Raw genomic sequence first — 14,858 nt, 5'->3', positions numbered from 1 at the left:
AGGAGCACCTCGGGAGGAAGAGGTTCTGCTGCAGCTTCTTACCTTGCCCGTCCTCCGCAAGGTTGGCTTCTTGATGGCAGGAACTCTGGGCGCAGGCCGACGGGGCAGCAGCGGGGCCGCCCCCGCAGGGGGCTCTGGTTTGGAAGGCCCTTGGTCCCTCAGGGCCGGGGCGTTTAGGGCTTCGCCTGGGGTGCCTGAAACACACAGCGGTACGGCTGAAGCGGGCAGGACAGGGCAATCCGCTGCGTGATCTCATCTTTACACAGTCCACACGCTAAGGAGTAACGTGCTAAGGCAATGGATTTCCTTTTTTTTCTAAAAAAAACCCCCAACCTTCTGAGTGCTGTCAAGACCAACCAGCTAGGTTTAGCCCCCAGCATCTCATGTTCATCTTCTCAACAGGGATGCTCTTCAAGGGGGATCGGTGAGGCCCAGACATCATATGCAAAGTTTTATGTCTGTGCATTTCTCTGGGGAGGTTATCTGAAATTTCTCAAAATCTCAGCTAAGGGGGTGCTCAAGGGTTGAGTGTCTGCCTTTGGCTCAGGGTGTGATCCCAGAGTTCTGGGTTTGAGTTCCGCACTACGCTCCTCGTGGGGAGCCTGCTTCTCCCTCTATGTCTCTGCCTCTCTTTATCTCTCATGAATAAATAAAATCCTATAAAAAAAGATTATCTCCCACTCTCTCCCCACCACTCTCTCTATAAATAATAAATAAATAAGTGGAATTATATAATATATAACCTTTTGTGTTTATCTTCTTTTACTCAGCATAATATTATCAAAGTTCATCTGTGATAAGGCATATGTAGGAGTAGTTCTTTTTTATGGCTGAATAATATTCTGTTATATGATTACACTACATTGTATCCTTCTATCAGCTGGTGGTCACGTGGGTGGTTTCAGCCACACAATTTTATTTTTTTAAATAAAAACAGAAACCACTCATGATAGTGTTATCCTACAACAGTGTTTCCTGACCTCTTAATTCATGCCCTCCTTCAAAGTTACTTGGGATTCCAAGTAAGTTACATACCTTGCCTAAAAGCAAATAGACAGCAAGTGATTGGCTACGGTGTTTCAGAGGGCATGATCTCTTCTCTCCAAAAGAGATACTTGTACAAAATCAATACAAAAAAATCCCCTCAAAAATATTAGCACCAGCAATTTTGAATGTGATTATGATTAATATGATTAACATGGGTTAAGTGAAATAACAGCACCAAAAAATTAACAGGTAGTATGGTGAGGAAGAGGTCCCTGCCTGACAGTAAAGAATTTATACTTGCTGCTGATTTCAAAAGTAGGTTTTGTGCCTAAAATAGGGAGGTGTCCCAAATTACCTCTTTTTATGGAGCTGGCAAAATGAGTTAGTGCCTGGAGCATTATTATCCTTTTCTAAAATTCATTTTTGTTTATTTCCATCTCTCCCTTAAAGCACTTCTTGGTAATCTTGGGGCTACTTCTATATACTTACTGAATTTTAAATATGTAATTTCAAATGGACTATAACATTTAGTGGAAGTTTATTAAGTGTTGCTAAAGGGTGTTTCCAATTTAATACTGCCTGCAGGGGGGAAAAAGTTACTTTCATTCGAGGCCCCTTCTAGTAGGAAGATGCATAGAAAAGACCAGAAGGGAAGTCCCAGCAGAACGCTCACCTCCTCTGGCTTCTAGGAGACATCGGATGGCTGCTTCTGCCTCCTGGGCATTGGTAGTTTTGATCTGCTTGACATTATAGGGTTTACTTATCCCCATCCTGGCTTTGGGCTTCAGCACAGAATCAAGAAGAAAGGCATTATTAACACAGGCAGGAAAACAGGCTCACCTGGTGCCCTCCCTGCCTACTGATCAGCTTGCAAGCCTGAGGTGCACGGCGCTCCTTCAGACGGCAGTTAAACACAAACTCCAACACAGAGCGCATCCCTCAAGCCTCCTTTCCCCAGAAGCACGCTCAGAGCAAGAAGACGAATGCAATAATTCAGAGCTGACAAGCCTCCTCTCCCAAACTGGGTGGTTACAGGTGTTTGTAAAGTGGATAAATCACTATCTATTTCATTAATCAGGCAAAAGCCAGAAAGCCTCATCAGAAGCCACTTTTCCCACAGCTCAACAGTTATTAAAACACCTTCCCACTTTTTCCTCAAATGTGCTTTTTCTACCTCTTCATCTTTCTACCTCTGAACCCAAACCTCTGGGTTGCCACCGATGACCTGCCTTCACTACCATCAACCACTGAGGCCTGGTCATCCCTTCTCCTGCTGTCACGCGTGACATCTGCCCCAGCCTCCTGGGATGGTTCGCCTCCATCCAGCACCCTGGCTTCACCTCTCTCACCTCCATTCCACCAACCACCACCTCCCGTCTTCCTCAGCGGCTCATTGCCATCCTCTGGAACTTTCTACTTCTACAAGCCTCCCTGACTGTGGTTATTACTACTGTTCCGCAACCGTGCTAAATTATTTAGGGCCTGTTACCCCTCTTCTTTTTAGCCTCTTCTTTCAAGACGACTGATCTGAATTTCTCCTACTTTGCCTTCTGTTGAGCACTGCTCTGCACACCAAGGTCAAAGGTGCGCATCAGAAAGAAGCAGATGAGTCTGGAAACCAGCAGTCCCACCCTGCAGGGACACATGGGATTTTTCACCAAATAGGATTTTCTAACACTCTGTACAACTATGTAGAAACTCTCTAAGACCTGCTCCTGAGTTCTGGGTTTGAGACAGAGCTGGCAGGCAGGCAGGCAGAGGGTAAAGAGATTTAAGTCTGTGTTTGCTGAGAAGAGGCAATCCCAGGGATCCCTGGGTGGCTCAGCGGTTTGGTGCCTGTCTTGGGCCCAGGGCGTGATCCTGGGGTCCCAGGATGGAGTCCCGTGATGGGCTCCCTGCATGGAGCCTGCTTCTCCCTCTGCCTGTGTCTCTGCCTCTCTCTCTCTCATGAATAAATAAATAAAATCTTAAAAAAAAAAAGTGGCAATCCCACACAATCTTAGGGGCTGAAGATGAACCATGGGGCAATCCTTTGGGTTTGAAATGCTGGCCCATTTTGCTTTGAGGCTGAACTCAGAAGAACTCACTGCTTGCTGAGGTGCTCCCGGCAGAAGCTTTGCCGTCTGCAAAATCGAGTACTGCCCGTGGGTGCCGGAGGAGATGGACACGTCCGAAGCTGACTTTTTCACCATTAAACCAGCTGGGAAAACCAACAAGGGCAGAGTCTCAATCTCAGTGAAGTCACCGGCTGCTTTGAGGCCAATTCCCAGCCAGCCGAGAGCCAGGCCAACCACAGATGCATTTAGGGGCTCAGCCCGTGCATGGCAGGTGGGCATTCACAGGGTTGATATTAAATTTCTCTTTTGATTCTCAAACAGTTTGTGCCTATTCTCTGGGAAGGATTATTTGCATGCAAACTTTAATCTAACATCCTGGGGCGGTTTAAATCTGATACAAAAATCAATTTATTTTTAAGTGGTTTAAAATACACTACTGTTATTAGGAGCCAATTTTAAAAGTGGTTTGTAGGCAAAATCTAAAAAATCCCAAAGCAGGGAAATAAGTGATATTAAATTATACTTATAGTCATTAAGAAATCATATTTTAGAACATTTAGGGGCACTTGGGCAGTGCAGTTGGCTAAGTGTTTGACTCTTGGTTTCAGCTAGATCGTGATCTCAGGGTTATGAGATCGAGCCCCACATTGGCTTTGCGTTCAATGAGGAGTCTGCTTGGGACTTTCTCTCCCTGCCCCTTCCCCCACTTGCATGTATTCTCTTTCTCTCTCAAAATAAATAAACTTAGGGCAGCCTGGTTGCTCAGCTGTTTAGTGCCGCCTTCAGCCCAGGGCATGATCCTGGAGACCTGGGATCGAGTCCCATTGTCGGGCTCCTGCATGGAGCCTGCTTCTCCCTCTGCCTGTGTCTCTGCCTCTTTCTCTGTGTTTGTCATGAATAAATAAATAAAATCTTTTTAAAAAAATCTAAAAAATAAAGGAATATTTAATGACACAGACATTAGATGAAAGACAAATGACCAAAGAGCATGGATACCAGTTTTGTAAAAACTAAATAGCCATGTGTAGCTACAGATGTATGCAATTAGAAAAAGGCTAGAAGTCTCGTGGTTAACAATTGTTATTTATAGACAGTCAAGTGAATTTAAACATCTCATTTTCTATATCTGTTTTTGCAAATTTCCACAATATGATGTAAATTTTACTTTTTATTTACTTATCATTTTGTTCTCTGGGTGTTAACTCAGAAAAGCAAAGAATATGCTTAAAAAGTCACGTGCTTCCAGCCTGCCAACAATTGCTCTTGTGACGTAAGCCAAGAGGAGCCCAACTGGGAAGTAAAGCCTGAGGGAAAGATCTCTGTGTCTGACTGCACTTTTAGGGTGGAGGGAGGAGTGAACAGAAGAGGTAAAACAGAAAGTACTGGACTCTTTCTGAGATCAACACAAAACGGAGCCTGAGGAGGGGAAGGCGGGGGACCCAGAGGCGGGTGTTGAGTGGCAGGAAATGGGTGGTTATTCCCAGCAGGCACGGTGGTAAGCCCAAAGCAGCAAAGTCTTACTTGGAGGGGGGGGTCTCTGCGGTGGGTGAGGTGGCCGAGGCCTAGTGGGAACCGACAAAGACCTGCTTGGAGAACGGTGTCGGAAATCCCCAACTGCTTCCAGCTCCTGCTTTAGCTCCACCAGGTCAGCATCATCTGGAGGACATGGCGGAAGGTGAGTGAGGTGGGAGGCAGGCCTCAGACTCGGGTCTGCGCGGAGCTGACCATGCAGGGGGGCTCCCCGCGAGACAGGGCCCCCCTCTCTGTGGGCATGGGAGGGTGGGTGGGCGGGGGCACCCAATGCCTGCTTGGAACATGAGATGAACTGTGGACCAGCCTTCTGATCCTGACATGAGAGAGAGAGAAATTTTTCCAAGTGTAGGGGTACTTCCTTCTGAAATAATGAAGGAGGCTCACACAGAGGACTAGAGGAGACAGCTGAAGACCAGAGTACCCCAGTTTTAATTCCTCACTCTACAACAAGACAGCTGGGGTGCCTGGGTGACTCAGTAGTTGAGTGTCTGCCTTTGGCTCATGATCCTGGGGTCAAGACCCGCATCGAGCTCTCCGCAGGGAGCCTGCCTTCCTCTGCCTACATCTCTGCCTCTCTCTGTGTGTCTCTCATGAATAAATAAGTAAAACCTTATAAAAACAAACAAACAGGACAGATGTTTTGGAAGTTTAGGATATTCTCTGCCTCTGTCAGCAGGGTTGCCTGCCATCCAGTGGCAAGCTCCTAGTATGGAGCGTCCTTGCTCATCCATCAAGCCCCAAGTACCAAAACCCACTGCCTCTTGACTTGTCCTGCAAATACCTTCTAAGGCTAAGAGGGGCGTGAGGAAGTGACTGCTTTGATTTATTACCTAAGTTCAGGAAAATTTCAGATCTTCTCTCTCCCACTGCATCACAGCCTGACTCATTTTATTTTGGCTCAGACACTCTACCCCTCACATTTCCAACAGCTCAAGCCCATGTATTTTGGAGCTAGGAAGAGGTAGGCTTCTCCTTCTAATGGGAATTCCTGAACCCCCATAGCATCATGGACATGCCTTCTTGACATTCACCATCAAGCACCCTCATGCTGCTCTACTCGTTTTTCATTCAGAGAGGCCTTTGAGCGCATGTGTGCACTCTGCTTGGGAGGATTCCTGAATGATGGCCATTCCTGCAGAAAAGGACTGCCTGCTATCTGAAAAGCGTGTCCCTTCAGCCACCTACTCCAGGGCAGGAGCCCTCTGGATGTGCAGGGCACAGAACCACCTCGATGCATGGATGAAGACTGCTGCTTCCCGGTAGCAGTCCCCAATCTCAGCCATGCATCTCAGTCCTCCAAGGAGCTTCATGACCTGCCAGATTTTCAGGGTCCCAGCCCACCCCTGCCAAATCCACATCTCTATGATGGGGCTCAGCAACCTGTAAGTTTAAAAGCTCCTGCTGGCTCAATGTAGTCAGCCTACTAACCACCTCTGGGACCACTGTACAGTCAAAGGGGCTTAGAGGTGTCTGCACCTCTCCCAGTAAATTACCTTCCCTGGGAAGCATCTCAATTCACTTTCACCATGTTCTGTGTTCTCAGCCAGAGCTCAAAGGGTCCTGAAATACTCTAAGCTCCCGAACCTGCTGAGCACAGCTTTCTTCCAGTGGGGGAGGGGGAACACAGTGACCAGCAGCTGGAAGGCACTTGTGGCTGGAGCAGTCTGAGGCTAGAGCAGGACTACCCTACTTTCCAGCCTATGAAATGCCAGCAGGTTTTAAAACTTATTCAGAAGGGCCATTATACCATATAACCTATGACTTTGAAGTTCAATCTGCAGGGCTTTCAGTCCCTCTTTGCTCAATCTCAAATGATAGAATGATGCTAATGTATGTTAATGTACAATAATGTGTTATATGAATGTAACCATACACCAGCACTCAGGACCTGATGGATACTTAGATACCTGATAGACTTAGAGGGTGCGCTAAGTGAAATAAATCAGACATAGACAAGTATGATTTCATTTACATGTGGAATCTAAAAACAAAACAAAACAAAATAAAAATAAAAACAAAACAAATAGCCAAAAAACCCAAAACAAACAAAAACAAACAAACAAACCATTAAACCCAGAAACACATACAGAGAACTGGTGGTTGACTGGGAAGTGGGAGTAGAGGAAATAGGTGAAGGAGATTAAGAGATACAAACTTCCAGTTATAAAACAAAACAGTTCCAGGGAAGAAAAAGATAGCATTGAGAATACAGCCAATAATATTTTTTTCAACATTATAAGGTGACAGATGATAACCACACGCACTGCGTTACATATAGAATTACTGGTTTGCTAAGTTGTATACCTGAAACCAATATAACATTGTATGCCAACTATACTTCAATAAAAAAATAATTATGTCTCTCATGGGACTGAAAGAGAAACATTTTGGAGAGGAAAAACAGAATTAGAAATGTAAAACCAGTTCAGAGAGGTGGCCATTTAAACATACAGAGGGAAAAAATAAAATAAAATAAACATACAGAGGAAATAGGAATTACTACAGATCTTGTGTGCTATAGGGGTACCAGTGGTTAAAAAAAAAAAAAAAAAAGAAAGAAAGAAGAGAAAAAGAAAAAAAAGAAAAGAAAAAAGCACTACAGAAAATTGGTGTGGTGGTAGCTGGATCCAGGCCCAAAACCCGGTTTCCACTCACTTGCTATGACTTGTTGTTTTAGCTCTAGGGTGGGCTGTGGGCATTTGATTCGTGGTACGTAATGTCCTGGTGTTGAGAGAAAGAATGGACTCGATGCCAGAGGCTTTTTAGAAAAGGAGGGGCCAAGCTACCTTTGTACGTTGGGTGCTGCTTCTTTTTAGTGAGTGCAGGTGACTTGCTGGCAGGCACCGCTGCCGTGGAGGCTTCAGAAAGGTTGTCCGCCCCCATTTCACCATCTGAGACCACAGACTGATTTAGCTCATCCACCAAATAGTCTTCGTCATCTTCGAGAATATCCCCTAGGGGAAGGAAATGTCATAGCACACCATCAGGGTACATAGCAGAGCCTTTCAGCAGTGGGTCTGTTTCTTTCTTTCTTTTCTTTTCTTTCTTTCTTTCTTTCTTTCTTTCTTTCTTTCTTTCTTTCTTTCTTTCTTTCTTTCTTTCTTTCTTTCTTTCTTTCTTTTTTTTTAAAGATTTTATTTATTTATTCACTAGAGACAGAGAGAGAGAGAGAGAGAGAGAGAGAGGCACAGAGACACAGGCAGAGGGAGAAGCAGGCTCCATGCAGGGAACCTGATGTGGGACTCGATCCCAGGTCTCCAGGATCACGCCCGGGGCTGAAGGCGGCGCTAAACCGCTGAGCCTCCTGGGCTGCCCAGTGGGTCTGTTTCAACATCCAGGCTTGCGGCTCGGCATCAGGATGTCTGCGGCACAGCTTCCTGCAGCCCAGAGGCCCCCACGTGTCAACAGGTACAGGATCCCAATTCCACTCACACCTGAGACACGAGACTGTGCCTACAGCCCAGACATCCTCAAAAGCCCTGTTTCTCACTATCATGTCAGATGGCTCCAGGTCTTATTTACCCCTTCAGGCGACACCTCTAGACGTGCACACTGCCGGCAACTTAGCACGACGAATAAATGCTTGCACTCAAAGGGCCCTCTGCAATCGTAAGGTGTTAGAAGGGGGCTTGAAAATCTCATGCTGGGGAACACCTGAGTAGCTCAGTGGTTGAGTGTCTGCCTTTGGCTCAGGGCATGATCCCAGGATCCTGGGATCAAGTCCCATATTGGGCTTCCTACAGGGAGCCTCTTTCTCCCTCTGCATGTCTCTGCCTCTCTGTCTGTGTCTCTCACAAACAAATGAACAAACAAATAAATAAATAAATAAAATCTTAAAAAAAAAGAAAAAAAGAAAGGAAAAAAAAGAAAATCTCATGCTGGTTGTCGGAACTTCTTGCCTGCTGACCTCGCCACAATGACCAAGAAGTCCTGGAGAACTTGGTCACTTAAGTGACTACTCACCTTCTGACTCATAGTCCAAAGTTGTGAAGTCAAAGTTTTCCTCCAGCAAACAGGAATTGGCAGTGGGAGACATGGAAGCCATGCTATCCCGCTTTCGGATGATCTCCTCTTGCAAACCTTTTAGCCAGTCCTTGGTCTTTGGTCTGATCTTCACTGCTCTGCCTTTTACCTGTGAGGACAGAATGGCCATCTGAGGATGAATGCAGACGTCAGAACCACTCCCTTCGCTTTCAAAGGGCATCTCGCTCAAACTCCTGCATGAGAAGCAGGCCAATCTTCATGTTTTGCTAAGAAAAGTTGAGAATCTAGACCTCAGGCAAGATCATGATAGCTCACATTCAGTCAAAATAAAAGTTGAATTATCACTTCCAGCCTTTCATCCCATGTGAGTATAAAACCAGGATATTATCAAAATGGGAAATATCTGTATGCTGCATATTTCAAAATAAACCGTCTAAAGAAAATGATTGTAGTGCTCTCCCACCGGCAGGTGTGAGCCAAGATGGACCCAGTGACTCAGTGGGATCTGCCCTCTAAAACTTGCTCTTCCTCCTAAATTCTGCAAGTGGCCAGGGAGACATTAGATATACTAATATCCTCAATGAGGACACCAGAAATAGACACCAGAAGGAAGAGTGCTATTGCCTGCCCTCCTGTGGAGTCCGCACCTTAAGGGAGAGGTGAAGAGATGCCTTGACCATGTAAAAGCCCAAGGAAACAAGCAGCCCCCCACTTTATGAGTGACCAAGCATGACTCACCTTCATACCATCCACGTCCAGGACGCTGAGAGCTGAGTGACTGTCTGCAAAAGTCACTAGCATTTGCCCTTGGTTGATCCTGGAATAAATGAGATATGCCAAGTCAACACCAAGAGCAGCTCGGTGGCTCTCACGGGTCCTGGCCAGAATGCACATGACATGCACCCAGGACCCTGTGCCAGCCGGGGCGCTAGTTACCTGACAAGAACAATGGTCCCATAATTGCCCAAGGTCTGCATGAGTTCTGTGCGTACATCCTCAGGAAACTCATTTTTCTCTTCTAAAGTTGGCGACTGGAGGTTGACTACAACAGTGGCATCGAGGGGGCCCTGGAAAGAGGACACTTCCTGGAACACCCTCTCCCGAGCACCCACATCGACTTCTTGAACTTCCACCTCCACGATCGCCAGCACGGGTCTGCGTTAGACATGAAGGGAAGATGGGTGATGGTTAACTGGCTGAGTAGGTCCTGACCCCCACTGGCAAGAGTGAACAACAATGACCCATGGTGTGGCCCTGGCCCAGCACCTGCAGCCCGGTTGTCCTGTCCTAGGATTTCTGACTCTGTCTTTGCCCAGCCTTAGCACTGTCTTGGCATTCTTACCTAAAGGATGATTTAGAGAAAACAGTGCCCTGTTAGCGGAGATTTTTTTCTTATGTGGTACTTGCCAAGATTGCTGAGGATGGAGAGAAGTGTGAATTCTCCCTCTGCTAGGGGAACAAGCTTTTTGGACAGCTATTTGGCAACTGGTGTTAAGAATCTCGAGGATGGGGACGCCTAGGTGGCTCAGTGGTTGAGGGTCTGCCTTTGGCTCAGAGTGTGATCCTGGGGTCCTGGAATCGAGTCCCTCGCTGGGCTCTTCCCAAGGAGCCTGCTTCTCCCTCTGCCTGTGTCTCTGCCTCTCTGTGTCTTTCATGAATTAATAAATAAAATCTTTAAAAAAAAAAAGGAATCTCAAAGATGTCCATCTCCACTTGACGGGATGAGCACTGGGTGTTATTCTGTATGTTGGTAAATTGAACACCAATAAAAATTAATTTATTAAAAAAAAAAAGAAAGCAGGACAAAAAAAAACCCAAAAAAACAAAGATGTCCATCTCCTTTGACCTACTAATTTCAATTCCAGGTCTTTGTTCTAAGAAAATGATGAGAGATTCAGACAAAGATTTATACACAAGGATGATTATTACAGCACTGTTGCTGAAAGGGGAAAGGGGAAACAATCTATCTGCCCCATACACGAGAGGGAAACAGGTTATGGTGTAGCCATATGATCATATATTATACAACTAATAAGAACAATGTTGGAGAACTCTAGTTGACATACCCAGGAAAACAGGCCAGCAGGAAATAATGCAATCGTTATTGCAAGTGTGATATAGGGATGGGTTTACTTTCTTTACAAAAATTTAGGAAATCCTCTATTATGAAGATTCTGTAATCTCATCAAAGACATTTATAAGACAGTATTAAGTGGAAACAGAACAGAAGACAAAACAGTAGGTCATAGGATGGTGACCTTTAAAAACAGGGAACAACACTGTGAAAATGGGGAGATGTGAGTGATAACCGATATTATCCTACCACAAATTTGTATCACGATTGTTAGATTTTTGTTTTTTTGCATTTAGAAGGAAAAAGAAGACTGAGGAAAATCTGACACAGGGATGTGCACCAAGTGAGTAGTTGTAAAAGCTGGCAGGAAACCTTTTGGGAGAAGCCGCACGTGCTGTACAGGAAGCATCGCTGAGGAAAGCATGTGCACATGGGCAGCACCCCCAGTGATGATGCAAACAGGCTACTGATACTCAGAACAACTGCACGGATCTGTAGAGAATGAGGCTGGCAGGAAAAACCCAGTCCCCGAGTTCTGATGCCATTTATGTAACATGCTTGGAATGACGAAATGATGGGAAGGGAGAAAAAGCAGCGGCAGACAGGTTAGGGACCAGGGGAAATGAGCAGGGCTATGAAAGGCGCCAGGAGGCATCCCTGTGGTGAAGGAGATGTTCTGTATCTTGACAGTGACATTGTCGCTATCCTGGTCATGGCCCTGTGCTACAGAAGGACAGGATCTCCTCACTGCGGGGCCTGGGAAAAGGGACCTGGGAAAAGGGACCTGGGCTCTCTGTATTATTCCTTATAATCAGATGTCAATCTCTGATTACCTCAACATAAAAAGTTTAATTTAAAGATATGAATGTAGTAAGTAAAAAAGGCAACGTAATAAGTGAAAAGGCAACGTAAGTCTGCATAGTATAATCCTAATGTTTTTATATGCATTTATATATAATGCATAGCTGCACATGAAGGTTACCATTTTGGTATAAGATCTTTTAACGTGCATGGAAAATACAGAAGACATGTAACAGACCATTGCAGCCACTGTCTCAAAAGGCGAACTATGGAGGGTTTGTTTGCATACATAGGTTTTCCCAGTCAATGACTGAGGTGCTCTGTTTTTTTAATCAGAAAAATCCATAAATGTCTAAGATGCACCTCAAACCAGTGTGTCCAGATCCGTACCTCCCAGCAATCCAGCTGAGTGAAGGCTACTCTGTCCTTCTGGTTGCTCAGGCCAAACTCTGGGGTCTTCCTGAAATCTTCCCCCTCCCCCTCCCCACTCTGTCCTCCTAAAATCCCCCCCCACACACACACACACCATCCAATCCCTCAGACAATTCTGTAGGCTCCACTTGCAAAATCTATCCAGAACCCACCACAGGGACACATGACCACCTGGTCCAAGGCTGGCACTGATTCTTCCCTTGCTTACCACACCAGCTTCTTCCCTGGCCCAGTGGGATAGACTCTCTTTGGCTGATTCTGTCAACACCTCATCAGATAATGCCACTCCTCAGGCCTAGTAAAACCCATTGTGTTCTTGTGGCCTGCAGGGTTCTTCCAGATGGTCTGCACTTCTTGCCCATTTCCTATGACTTCCTCTACTCTTTCTACTCCACTTCTGTTCTCTCAATTCCTGAATGTTCACTGCTTCCCTCCTCACCCTGGAATGCTCTCCCCCTGATGCCCCTCTGGCTCAACTCACTTCTTTCAGGTCATCATATCGTAAAGGCTTTCCTTGAACACTGGGTATAAAAGAGCACCAACCCCTTGTCTGACTCTTATTACTATTTTTTTTCACATTTATTGTCTGTCTGTCCTTACTAGACAATTCCATGAGAATGTGGTCTTGTCTGTTTTGTTCACTGTTAATCTTCAGTGAACAGTATACAAGAACAGGTCTAGTATACAACGCCCTTCAGTGAATATTTGTTAAGTGAACTGCTTCTTAAAGACACTCACTGAATTAGCAAACCTGAAAATCCTATAACTGGAGATTTCCCAAGGTTGGTTTCTAGGTATGTATTTGCAACACGGCTTTCTCAAGAATTTAGGGTATCTAAAGATTTAGACCTACTGGCTGACCAGCTATTCATCAACTCTCTCTCCTAATTTCTTTCCTTGTAGAAGTCGAAACTGACAGGCTAGTTTTGGGAGCAGTCGTGGGAAGATCAAACCCTTCCTATTTCCACCCGAAAATGCCATTTTCTCTGTCTCTTTAAAAATGTTCTAGAAGACCAATCTCTCTCTGTGGCTGGTGCCAGTGCACATTGAGCTGACCAACCCTTTTGCTGTGTTCTGTTGTTAATGCAAGATATGCCAAACTAATAGCTCAGAGCATTTAAGAACTCAGAATCCAAACTTGAAAACCCTATGGCATTTGTAATAATAAAATATTAGGAAAAAATGTCACCAGTAGGTGAATGGGTAATTCCATGGATATATTTAGTGTAATACTGGACAGCAATTACAAGAGAATGAGCCAGGTCTGTAATATCAACATGACTGAATTTCAAAGATATTAAATAACAATAAAGCAAGTTGCCCAATGACATCATTTATAGGAATTTAAATGACAAAATAGTATAGGGTGCATCTTTGAAGTTTTCATGAATGATGTCATTTTTTTTTAGTACAAAATACTAACACTGATTCATTCTTGGTGGTGAGGACAGCTATTGGTCATGCTATTCTTGGTTCTTCACTATATTTCACACACGTGCACACATGCATTCCGAGGGGGACAACACATCTGTTCTCTGTGGGGAGCAGCAGACGCTGCTCACCCTGGCACGGGAGAATGTGCCCGACGCAGCGAAGACCATACCTGTGATCAGATGCTTGTAGTTCTGCTCGGCCGTAATACTTGAGCACACCAGGAGACCAGCAATGTCTGACTGTGTTGTCAGCATCTACATCGTTGTCTAGAAGGTTGAGTTCTTCAGCTACTCACAGGGATTCCGATCAAGAGACCCACATACAACACAAACTGGTATCAATATATGGGAATGCGGACCGAGGAAGCTGTACAACAGGGATCTCGGGCACAGACCACCACCTGTCTCAACCTTGTCTGCTCTAACCTGCTTGGCTGGAAACCATGTGGAGTTGGCCTGGGGTAGATAATCTATGTAGATTATCCAGTGATGCCTGTGGCCTCCCCAGTGGACAAACCGAGTGGGAAAGCAGACATCGTGGCTGTGGGGTTCCCATCCCAGGGGTACAGGGACACAGGAAGTCTGCACCTTTTATGTAGGCAAAGCCGAGGCTGAGGCCATCACTGTATCCTGGCCTCTCGGTGCCCGAGGGATGCCCACAGATGTCCAAAGACTGATCTGAATGATGTGATTCCCTGGCTTTGAAATCTCTGCAGCCATCTTGCCAGGAAAGCAGAGCTGTTTTATGTCTAGGTGTTCTGACTCAACTGCCCTTCCTAATTGGCCATCACAAATAATTCAAAATGTACTTGACCACTAATGAGGAAAAAGCTCTTCTTTCCTGTGTTTGGCTCCTGTTCAATTCCGAATTGGGAGCCTGGAGCAGGTAAGAGTTTGGTGGAAGCAAACAGGAGGGATAAAGTGCATGTGTGGGCAAGGGGAGACATACTGGACCAGAAGAGCCGTGGCCTCTCTCCTTGTTGTCCACCCAGAACAGAAGGCAGATGGGGTGGTGTTGCGGGGGGTGGCAGCCGTGATGCAGGGGCGGGGAGAGCCAGAGGGGAGCTCCCCAAAGCACAACTTCCAAAGCATAGGGGCCAATAGATGGAATGACTTTTCTATCGTTTGGGGTCATCAAGAAAGTTGTTATTTATACCACAAAGAGTGCTGTGCTGAATGAATGTGCAGACTTCCCCTCTACGCTATCGATCACGCCCTCCACCAGCTCTGAATGTGCACACATCTCACGCACCTGTTCTGTCAAAAGAGTGCCTCTTCCTCCACCACAGGACCCGGTCTGTCCAGGCAGGGGTGCGACATTTGTCACTTGTGTCGTAGGCAGCAGAGCCAACGTCATACTTGTAGGTAGGTCCAAAATTAATAACGCCTTCGTGAAAGTCTTTAAAAATCTATTAGGAGAAAAGACCAAGACCAACTTGGTTCTAGATTCTGTATATAGTATGCAAAAAAACAAAAAATAAGGAAGCACATTCCCAAGTGCCCCATTCCTAAAAAGACACAAAATCGACATTATAGTTGCAAATATGTCTCAAAGTG

The 14,858-nt window shown here is 45.5% G+C and overlaps 1 protein-coding gene across 2 annotated transcripts in view; it reads right to left on the bottom strand.

The window, feature by feature from the left end:
* The window catches only part of SYNJ2 (synaptojanin 2), a 101,624-nt gene that overhangs the window by 5,037 nt on the left and 81,729 nt on the right, over nucleotides 1–14,858 (bottom strand). Inside the window, exons 17-26 of one of the 2 annotated variants that reach the window (XM_055310804.1) lie at nucleotides 14,554–14,710; nucleotides 13,472–13,589; nucleotides 9,498–9,716; nucleotides 9,300–9,378; nucleotides 8,541–8,709; nucleotides 7,364–7,531; nucleotides 4,566–4,700; nucleotides 3,075–3,187; nucleotides 1,661–1,769; nucleotides 43–194 (exon numbers count right to left, since the gene is read on the bottom strand). In XM_055310804.1, the coding sequence (XP_055166779.1) occupies nucleotides 43–194; nucleotides 1,661–1,769; nucleotides 3,075–3,187; nucleotides 4,566–4,700; nucleotides 7,364–7,531; nucleotides 8,541–8,709; nucleotides 9,300–9,378; nucleotides 9,498–9,716; nucleotides 13,472–13,589; nucleotides 14,554–14,710 (1,419 nt within the window). The remainder of the gene's footprint in view (nucleotides 1–42; nucleotides 195–1,660; nucleotides 1,770–3,074; nucleotides 3,188–4,565; nucleotides 4,701–7,363; nucleotides 7,532–8,540; nucleotides 8,710–9,299; nucleotides 9,379–9,497; nucleotides 9,717–13,471; nucleotides 13,590–14,553; nucleotides 14,711–14,858) is intronic. The other variant, XM_055310805.1, reaches the window with a different exon arrangement.

Source organism: Nyctereutes procyonoides, unplaced genomic scaffold (genome assembly GCF_905146905.1).
Source record: "Nyctereutes procyonoides isolate TBG_1078 unplaced genomic scaffold, NYPRO_anot_genome, whole genome shotgun sequence".
Classification (NCBI taxonomy): Eukaryota; Metazoa; Chordata; class Mammalia; order Carnivora; family Canidae; genus Nyctereutes; species Nyctereutes procyonoides.
This window is presented reverse-complemented; position numbering and strand designations above follow the sequence as displayed.